General features: G+C 42.2%; 1 protein-coding gene across 2 annotated transcripts in view; it reads right to left on the reverse strand.

Moving 5' to 3' along the window:
* Positions 1-11,147, reverse strand: part of cpvl (carboxypeptidase vitellogenic like) — a 127,187-nt gene that overhangs the window by 63,372 nt on the left and 52,668 nt on the right. Inside the window, exons 7-9 of one of the 2 annotated variants that reach the window (XM_070880835.1) lie at positions 10,111-10,177; positions 4,064-4,186; positions 3,656-3,787 (exon numbers count right to left, since the gene is read on the reverse strand). In XM_070880835.1, coding sequence (XP_070736936.1) covers positions 3,656-3,787; positions 4,064-4,186; positions 10,111-10,177 — 322 coding nt within the window. The remainder of the gene's footprint in view (positions 1-3,655; positions 3,788-4,063; positions 4,187-10,110; positions 10,178-11,147) is intronic. The other variant, XM_070880836.1, reaches the window with a different exon arrangement.

Genomic DNA, 11,147 nt, shown 5'->3' on the forward strand with positions numbered 1-11,147 from the left:
GAATGCATTGCCTGATAGGGTGGTGGAAACAGATAGCATCTTTCAGAAGGAAATTGGATAAATACTTCAGGGAGAAAAATTTGCAGGGATATGGGGAAAGAGTGAAAGAATGCAACTAACTGGATTGCTCTTTGAAAGAGCCGACACAGACTCAATGGGCCGAGTAGCCTCCTTCTTTGCTGTACTATTCTATGAATGACAATTTTTTTTTTTAAAAAACAGGTCTGCTTAAGCTATACAACATATTATTTCCTGCTAAATACTGTCCTGCAAATACATATCTATAGTAAATGCTTCTTAAATGTGAACACCTTTATGGTAAGCCAAATATGTAACTTTATTCAATCATTTCTATTAAGTAAATACATTAAAAGTTTCACTAATCTCCCATTAACTGGAGATGATATGAGTGTTCAAAAACTAGCCCATTTTGAGACAGGAGATTTTCATTCGGTGATAAGATACCATAAATCTCTCCCATTGACCTTTAAAAGAATGTACATATTGTGGCAGTCAAAGGAGATTAACAATTGTGTTAATTATGGTTTATGACTAAAAGCAAAGTTAGATGAGGTCAGAAATGATTTTCTGTTTGAAGATTTATTAATGAGTTACAGTGTTGGCTAAGAAGAGTGCCTACAAAGCAGTTTTTCCATTAAAATGTCTAAGAAATTAATCTGTGCTCGAGCATTTGTTCTCTTTAAACAAAGACTCGATTTTATTAGAGTCCAATAACTGTTGTGTACTTAAACACGCAAGCATCTATCTGGTCAGTGGGTCTGCAACATTACATCCATAATATTTCACTTGTTTAAGAAAAATCTGGTAACTATTGGATGAGTATAAATATACCAGTTGCAGCTAAATGCACATGATAATACTGAGCCATGCAGAGCAGGAAGCTCTCAGGAGCAGTATCCCTGATCTGTCTGACTCAGATCTTCTCAGGGAAGCTAGCAGTACATAAGGACATAAGAATTAGGAACAGGAGTAGGCCATCTAGCCCCTCGAGCCTGCTCCGCCATTCAACAAGATCATGGCTGATCTGGCCGTGGACTCAGCTCCACTTACCCGCCCGCTCCCCATAACCCTCAATTCCCTTATTGGTTAAAAATCTATCTATCTGTGATTTGAATACATTCAATGAGCTAGCCTCAACTGCTTCCTTGGGCAGAGAATTCCACAGATTCACAACCCTCTGGGAGAAGAAATTCCTTCTCAACTCGGTTTTAAATTGGCCCCCCTGTATTTTGAGGCTGTGCCCCCTAGTTCTAGTCTCCCCGAGTGTTTCCAACCTCTCTGCCTCTATCTTGTCTATCCCTTTCATTATTTTAAATGTTTCTATAAGATCACCCCTCATCCTTCTGAACTCCAACGAGTAAAGACCCAGTCTACTCAATCTATCATCATAAGGTAACCCCCTCATTTCCGGAATCAGCCTAGTGAATAGTCTCTGTACCCCCTCCAAAGCCAGTATATCCTTCTTTAAGTAAGGTGACCAAAATTGCACGCAGCCTCACCAATACCCTGTACAGTTGCAGAAGGACCTCCCTGCTTTTGTACTCCATCCCACTCGCAATGAAGGCCAACATTCCATTCGATTTCCTGATTACCTGCTGCACCTGCAAACTAACTTTTTGGGATAAAGAGTTTATGCACAAGGACCCCCAGGTCCCTCTGCACCGCAGCATGTTGTAATTTCTCCCCATTCAAATAATATTCCCTTTTACTGTTTTTTTTCCCCCAAGGTGGATGACCTCACATTTTCCGACATTGTATTCCATCTGCCAAACCTTAGCCCATTCGCTTAACCTATCTAAATCTCTTTGCCTCTCTGTGTCCTCTACACAACCCGCTTTCCCACTAATCTTTGTGTCATCTACAAATTTTGTTACACTACACTCTGTCCCCTCTTCCAGGTCATCTACGTATATTGTAAACAGTTGTGGTCCCAGCACTGATCCCTGTGGCACACCACTAACCACCGATTTCCAACCCGAAAAGGACCCATTTATCCCGACTCTCTGCTTTCTGTTAGCCAGCCAATTCTCTATCCATGCTAATACATTTCCTCTGACTCCGCGTACCTTTATCTTCTGCAGTAACCTTTTGTGTGGCACCTTATTGAATGCCTTTTGGAAATCTAAATACACCACATCCACCGGTACACCTCTATCCACCATGCTCGTTATATCCTCAAAGAATTCCAGTAAATTAGTTAAACACGATTTCCCCTTCATGAATCCATGTTGCGTCTGCTTAATTGCACTATTCCTATCTAGATGTCCCGCTATTTCTTCCTTAATGATAGCTTCAAGCATTTTCCCCACTACAGATGTTAAACTAACCGGCCTATAGTTACCTGCCTTTTGTCTGCCCCCTTTTTTTTTTTAAAACAGAGGCGTTACATTAGCTGCTTTCCAATCCGCTGGTACCTCCCCAGAGTCCAGAGAATTTTGGTAGATTATAACGAATGCATCTGCTATAACTTCCGCCATCTCTTTTAATACCCTGGGATGCATTTCATCAGGACCAGGGGACTTGTCTACCTTGAGTCCCATTAGCCTGTCCAGCACAGTAGGGATGCTACAATTAACACCAGAGTCCCTGGGCTAGAGTGAGGACAAAACATAAACAATCGTCTTGCTCCAGATCATCAAACAGTTACTCATTCTGGAAAGGTTGCATGTAAAAATCAGGTGCAGATAAAATCAAGAATGGCTGCAATGCCTCCCACAGCCAAATGTTACTTGCCACCTAGGAGCACAAGTGAAGCATGACAGCATGATGGGGTAGTGAAGAGCAGCAGATACCCTTGAGACTGTATTACAGAATGTGTCACTGCCTTTAGGAGAGATAGGAGAAAACTGGGACAGAAATAACATTAGGAAGGGAAAATACTCATACATTCCTGTGCAAAAAATGATAACAAATGTAGTTGTGGAAGAAATTGTTCATCAGAATAGATGTATCATAAGTAGTTGAAACATGGAGTTATTGTGAGAGAGCATGAAACACAGCGATACGAAACAGAGATATTTTTAAAAATGGAGCTTTTGCCAGAGTATAATAAAAATACTTGTAGAAGTTATTCAACAGAACGTTTTCAAATATAGAATTGTGTCATTACAGTAAGAAGAAATGACCTAAGTGAGAGAGATACAGGGATAGTTCTACAGCGCAGTCTGATTTGGCAGAGATGACTATCAATTATTTGTAGCAATAAATACAACAATGAACTAGTAAAGGAAAGGCTGTCACTTAATGGAACAGGATTTCACGCAAATTCAGCGAAAACATGGCAACATTTAATCAGGCATGTGAATTTTTGATTCACAGCATTAGATTATAATATTACGTCCTTTTCGTTATACTTTTCAATTGTTACTAGGTTGGGCGAGTACAAAAGGATCCAACTTTGTACACTAACACACAATTCAGAATTGTTCTTGTTGAGAAACATAAATCGTATTACATTTTGGAAAGCTTTGGAGAGGGAGAGAGCTCATTAGAATGTCACAATACTGATTGATGGCATGTTGTTCAGTTTAAAAGCAATCAACAAACTTCTGACCTCCCATCATGCTCTCCACTGACCCTCACATTACTCAGATGTTTCTCATTTTAAGGCCAAGACCAAGCCTCTGGTACATACTTCAAAGGCTTCCACCCATTTTTTCTGCTGGATGTACTGCACTCCTATGTCTGCCTGCTGCTGGACGTACTGCTTTTGTTTCTCATCAACGATCCCAATCTGGTACATGAACTCCGCATAACCACCTAACATCTGTGCAACAGACACACAACAAAGGAGTAACTTTGTTGCTTTACAAAATTCAATTTCAAAAAGTACAAGAATGATTTTTTAAAGTCAAAGGCTGCAATCAGCATAGTCAGCAAGGTATAATTTAAAGCAATCTAGTAGTTACTGGCTACATGAACATATGGTAAAAATTAGCTTCTGAAGTTACGAGGAAGTTGTCTGAGAACTGACTTCCTTTTATCATGATAAAACAAAATTACAACTCAAGCATTCTACTTAATTTATAACAAAACCACTTACGACTTCAGGATCACTCAGTCCATCTCCAATAGCCATTCCCTTGAAGTTGATCTTTAGTTTGGCAGTAGGGTTGTGGGTATGGATATAGTAGCCAATTGCAGGCACATACTTTCCAGCATAGGACTGAAGACATTCACAGATTAAAAGATACATGTACAAGAACTTCAGTAAAATATATTTATTCCATTCATGACCCCACTACTTGCTCACTGATGTTACTAATTTTCTATATTCCTGTAATAAAATTAATGGTTTTAAAAGAAAGCCAAAATAGATTATATGCAAATTAACATTGCTAATATAAAATTCTCCAGTAGCTTTTAAAACTCTGATCAAGAAGTGATGGCAGAAGAAAAGTACAGCATTCAATAACCAGAGCACAATTACATTTTAATAAATTGCCTATGGTATTGATATATATATCTATATCATCTATCATAAGTTGACCACAGAATTAGAGACAGACTTCAGAAACTTACTCCACAGTGCCTGCAGCTACATTGTGATATTTGGCTTATCAAAACTGTATGGGATATGCTGACATATCAGATTACAATGGTAAATATTGTCAGAAAAACATAATCAAACATTATGTGCCCTACATAAGATTTGAATAAAATATTGATATGCATATATGATAAAAATGTAATCCATGTATGGGAATGAACAATTACTTCCCCTCTCTCAGCCGTGACTCAGTTGGTAGCACCCTCTGAGTCAGAAGGTTGTGGGTTCAGGTCCCACTCCAGAGACTTGAGCCACTATTTATCACTCAACCAACATTACTAAAGCAGATTATCTGGACATTATCACATTGCTGGTTGTGGGTGCCTGCTGTGTGCAAATTGGCTGCCACGTTTCCTACATTACAACAGTGACTACACTTCTAAAATCACTTAATTAGCTGTAAAACTTTTGGGACGTCCGTTGGTTATGAAATGTGCGACAGAAATGCAAGTATTTCTTTTGAGTACAGGTTGAACCTCTCTTATCCGGAACCCTCGGGACCTGGTCTGTTCTGGAATAAGATTTTTCCGGACGAGGGGTGGTCATGTTAAATTGGATAGTACAGGTACTGAGCAAGGGGATATCGGGGCTGGCTGGCTTGGGGCTGGGAGTGCGGCAGAGAGATCATGGGGGGGGGGGGGTGGGGGTTGGTGGTTCCCGGGGTCAGGCCAGCGATTGCGGGAGTCGGCAGCAAGGGAGGACCTTCAATTTGTTCATGTCGGAGTGCTGCGCATGCGCCATCCGGTGGCTGGGAATGGTTCTGGACATGGGAGTTCTGGATAAGGGAGGTTCAACCTGTACCAGTCATTGTGGTGGGACACAGCTGTGTAGTTATCAGTAGCTCACTGATATCTCACCCAAGTGCCCATTCTTCATATGGAAGTCTAAACAGCATGTATCAGCAGGCTATTGGATCATGAGAGCACATCTCAATCGAGTCCAACTGGTCCTTAGCTGATGTCTACAGCTGTGAGCTTGGCATCAATAAACAGGTAACAGACCAGCAGCTGAAGTCAATGTAACCCTCTCTACCCAAAGTATGCCAAGGTCAAATGTAGCAATCTCACAATATCGAGCTATCAGTTAACTCGCCAAAAAACAGGGATCAAATCGGAGACTTTCCTGGCCAGCATGGCTCAGCGCCACACCATATTATGTATTCAGCTACTAAGCCACAGGGGATCTTGTAATTAAAAAAAATATTAGAGAGGCTAATTATCCACTGATCATGCACTTGCAGGATTTCCAATCCAGCCACCAGCTAACTGGAAGGGAGCACAGAGCATAAAAGAGAAAAGTAGTTATTCTATTCCTTATCATAGGCAGTCCCTCGAAGCGAGGAAGACTTGCTTCAACTCTTAACATGAGTTCTTAGGTGACTGTACAGTCCAATACGGGAACTAGAGTCTCTGTCACAGGTGGGACAGTTGTAGGAAGAAAGGGTGGGTGTGGAGCCTGGTTTTCCGCACGCTCCTTCCTCTGCCTGCGCTTGGTCTCTGCATGCTTTCGGCAACGAGACTCGAGGTGCTCAGCACCCTCCCGGATGCTCTTCCTCCACTTAGGGTGGTCTTTGGCGAGGTGTCGGTGGGGATGATGCAGTTTATCAAGGAGGCTTTGAGGGTGTCCTTGAAATGTTTCCTCTGCCCACCTAGGGCTCGCTTGCCAGGTAGGAGTTCCGAGTAGAGCGCTTGCTTTGGGAGTCTTGTGTTGGGCATGTGTATACTCCTATGATTCCATTGGTAACCAACAGAGGAAGATAGGATAGTTGAAAAGACAAAGGGGGAAATTTTAACCACAAAAAACAGGTGAGTTGGGGTCAGATGGGAGATTAAAGAGTTAAAAATCTGAATCCCGACCCCAACCCACCCACTTCTGGTTTTAACGGAGGTGGGACGGGAGGGCGGCCAATCCACTTCCAGGAGGTGGGTCGCCTATTTCGATATTATAATGAGGCTGGCGTGCCTCATGGTGACCCACCATTTTAAATTTAACTCTGGCTGGCCGGGTTTCCCGGGACTTAGGGAACCCACTAGCTAAAGGGAGATGAGGACTACTTGATCCAGGTGGTCAGTGCCTTTCCAATTACCTGTTGGATCCTGCGTCCCTGTCTCACTCACCCCTGTTATCAGACTCTTCCAGACCCCGATCCTTCCAATGTCCCCCGGGCCTCCCACCACCCCCTAGGCCTCCAACCTCCGAATCCTATCATCTCCCTCCCAATCTCCCCCCGCTTCCCCCCCCCACCCCCACAATGCCTCAGATGCCCCCACTGACCTCCCCCATGCCCCCCCCCCCTCCCCAAGGCCTCTGGATTCTCCCCTCTGGGCTCTGATTGCCTTCCTGGCCTCCCCGCTCCGGCCCCGATCCTCCTCCGGCCTCCGACCCTGAACCTGCACCAGCCCCAATTCGCTCCCCTCCCCGATCCTCTTCACACCTCTCTGTGGCCTACTCACCCGATAGCCAGACAACTTCTCTATCTGGCTGACTGCGGGCGCAAAATGTTAATCAGGTCCTACTGTTAAATTCGCCGGGGCCTGTGGGAAACACGTTCTCCTGGGTTTCCCGGCTGCTTTCTAGCTCCCCCCCCCCCCCGCTCCCTACCCACCAGCACCCCCTCCCCCCCCCACAACCCCCGCTCCCCACCCACCCACTCCCTGCAAATTAAAATTCCTGCCAAAGTGGCTGATTTTCATCCCTCCACTGAATGGGAACAGGACAATATCATGATGAAAATCATGACACAAAACTTACTGCCCTGCTCCCAGTTCCGCTGTTCCCACCACGATATTTTAGGGGACTGGGACATAGGTAAGCAGTGCTCAAGCCAAAACCATACAGGAACCTACCTAATATATGCAAACTAGGATTCTATAATGTACATCGGACTCTATTGCAATTTTGGGTTTCCACTGGGCCGAGCACACACTGCACAAGCCCCGCCCAGTAAAACTGTATGTAGAGCAGTCTAACCAGCAGTCATTAAAAGGGAGGTACTCCGAGAATGCTGCAGGTAAGTTGCTGCAATGATTTTTGTGGTCCAGGGATGACAAATAGACCTCCTCGCCCTATACAAATAGTCACGGCAGCTGATCATCTTTGCTTACCACCCCTAACTATTGCCAGCCTCCACCTTTAACGGTGGAACCGCCGGATTTCCTACGCCCCACCAATCACCCCCACTACCCCACCCTCCATTTTGGCAAGCTGCTTGTCCGCACTGTAAATCTGCGAGCACCTCATCTACCAAATTTCACCAACCGTGAAAATGGTTTGGTCCTCTCACCAATTACATTGGGCAGACCTGGACCATTGTGAGAAGGACATGTTTGTATTCAAAATGATTGTTAAGAATGGTTTAGAAATTTGGCCTCCCATGTTTGTGTCAAATACTTAAAACTGCTATGGAGATTATTTACTAGATTCACAAAATATATGTTCGTATCATTTGAAATATTTATTTTGAATTTCATTAAATGTGACGAATAAATATTGTAGGCTGTTTTTATAAGAGTCAAAATGGAGGCAAAGATTTGTTGAGTGCAAAAATACCAAATTAGATGACTCAACTTTTCTGTGGCACAGCCAATGTTCAGCTACATGCCAACATCACTGCAGATGTACATTACATGCATAAAAATAAAACATAATGAAAAAGGTTTGCTTAACCTGCATTTTATAATTGGAACTGGTTTTCTAAACTCAATGCTCAGAGTGAATGTGCAATGCTGTTATTAAAAAAAAAATCCACACCAACATGCAGTGCTTAAAGAAAGTTAAATATTAGATCGGGCAACTGAAGGATAAAGACAAACTTGTATTTATAAAGGCTCGGAATTCATGGTGGGTAATAATGGTGAACGAACAGCATTCGCTGTTATTACCCCTTTAAAACTGACCACCACCTAAGGATGTAGTGCATATGCACCCTTACGTGGAATTCCTGAAGTTGCGGTCAGTCATTCACTGCTGACACTGGCTGGGTGTGCCCCACCCCCCCCTCCATAGCCGACAATCAGCGGAATCAGTGAAACTGACGAAAACCTGGTATTGTCCACGGTAATATTGCTGTTAAATACTCCATTAATATTTAGGCCTTGTTGGATTAGGTGTAACTGGGGTTTTAACAGCATATTGATTGCTAAACAAATGTTACGGTCTTGAAAAACTAATTAACATTTTGTGGAGTGTCAAATTTCTCCATTATGATAAAAATTAAATTTTTCCAGAAACTTAAAAGAAAATTATATTTTTTTTAAAGATTGTTTATATGTATTTCAGATTTACCTTTTCCTCATGCGAGAGCCACAATCTTTGTTTTGCTCCCTCTAACATTTTTTAAAAGTCTGAATAAAAGCAGCTTCTTCACTTCCTGGTTCCCAGTCTGTGAGAATTCTGTATTGTGCTTATAGACAGGTTGTGATATCACAGCAGTATGACATCAGGGCTTCCCATTACTCTACACTTTGATTTCAATTATGTGTCAAAAAAGGCAAACTTCTGGCCACAGAGATCGTGAGATATTTGTGGGCAGTGACGAATGCCTTTGATTTGCTGCTGACCGCAAATTTCGGGCCAAAGTGTCTAATCACATTCTCAGGACATCCTATGGAATGATTTTCAGTACAGTTATTTAAGCAGAGGTGGCAGCCCCAAAACAAGAAATTAGATGAATGACCAGTTCATTTGTTTTTGGTGGTGTTGACTTAGGATTGGAATGTTGGCCAGGGTACTGCAGAGAACTCCCTGCTCTTCCCCATCCAGCTGGCTTGACATTTTATTCAAGACAGCATGCAGTATTGCACTGAAGTTTCAGCCTAGATTACGAAGTCAAAGGCAAATTTTCCCCTTTAGTGCTTGGGCGTCAATAACTGTCAGGATGGAGTGTATAGAGAAAGTCAGATATGGAGGATTGTATGCCTGTAATGGAGCCCGCTGATTTTTCATCCATTTAAATTAGAGAAGGGCTTTTCTGAGTTGGATGCAAGAGTGCTATTAACTGGGCCTTTATGGAGACCAGAAAAGAAATACAGCAGAAAACAAGCTGGCAGTAATAGCACTGTCAAGTCACAACAGATCTTGTAAATATGGTTTTCATTTAAGTTGCTATGAAAATTAATAACATTATTAAGCCACAGGTTACGAAGTTTTTAAACTGTTTACATGACTAAATTTAATGAATTATCTATAAAGCCATTTTAAGACCTTCGCGCAAACTTAGAAGGCCAATCTCTAAACCATTCTTAACAAGCATCTCGAACATAAATGTGTCCTCCTCACAATGTTCCAGGTAGCATATTGAAATTATAAACACAGAGATCAGCAGAAATTTATATTTTGTATACCAGCACATCTTGGATTGGGAGGGCAGAAGACAAAAGAAAATATATGTCAATATGATGTTCACAAAACATTCGTTTGTATCTTTTGAAATATATCTTTTGAATTTAATTTATGTAACCAATATCGCAGGCTCTTTTTTTAAAGAATAGAGTTGAAATGGAGATTACAAAAGTACAAAAATACAAAATTAGATTACCCACCTCTCCTGTAGCATAGAAATCATTCTTCTGATATTCATAGAATATCCGAAAGAACTGGATAAGGGCACTGCAAAAAAAAAGTTTTAAATGTACCATTTTTACTAAGCCTGCAGCTATACTTTTCATTCAACATCTCTAACTCACAGCATTTCATTCTTTTTTAAGGTTATAGCTGCAAACAGACACTGTCCATCTATACTAGTGGAAGTGCAATGTGATTTCACTACAAGTTTGAAAAAAGTTGCCGAGTAACAGAGCGCAGTCATCCATTTATCATAAATTAGTTAAGTTGTCTCTATAATTGTAACTAATTTAAGTTAAGGGCTCAAGTTTCGGCCTGAGTTGCTCCTATTTTTTTGGAGCAATTAGTTTAGAATGAAACTTCTTAGAAATTGCAATTCTCGGCATTTAGTTTGCTCCAGTTCTAGTGAGTTAGAATAGTTCCATGTTAGAACAGATTTTTTTTTCAAAAGGGGGCGTGTCCAGCCAGTTATGCCTGTTTTGCAAGTTTAGGCAGTGAAAACTTACTTCAAACTAACTTAGAATGGAGTAAGTGTACGTTCAGAAAAACCTTGCCTACACTTAGAAAATCAGGCGTGGGGAATGAGAGATGGGGGGGGGGGGAAAAGAGAAGGAAGTTTACAAACATGAAACACGTCACTTTTACAAAAAAAGAGCCATCATCAATAATAAATGATAAGTAAATCAGTAAATCAACCAATAAATCAATCAAAAAAATTAAAATTAAAAATTAAAAAAATTAAAATCAATAAATAAAAAATTAAGTTTCTTCTCATCGACTGCAGGACCGGGAGCCCTCCAACAGCGTGCTGGAACGGGTCCCCCCAGTGTCTCTCTCTCTCTCTGTCAGTGTCTCTCTGTGTTTCTGACAGCGAGGGGTGGGGGGGAGAGGGGGAGGGGGGAGGGAGAGGGAGGAGGGGAGGGAGAGGGAGGAGGAGGAGGGAGGGAGGGAGGGAGGGGGGGGAGGGAGAGGAGGAGGGGGAGGGAGAGGGAGGGAGGGGAGGGAGGGGGGAGGG

The sequence above is a fragment of the Pristiophorus japonicus genome, chromosome 5, assembly GCF_044704955.1.
Source record: "Pristiophorus japonicus isolate sPriJap1 chromosome 5, sPriJap1.hap1, whole genome shotgun sequence".
Classification (NCBI taxonomy): domain Eukaryota; kingdom Metazoa; phylum Chordata; class Chondrichthyes; family Pristiophoridae; genus Pristiophorus; species Pristiophorus japonicus.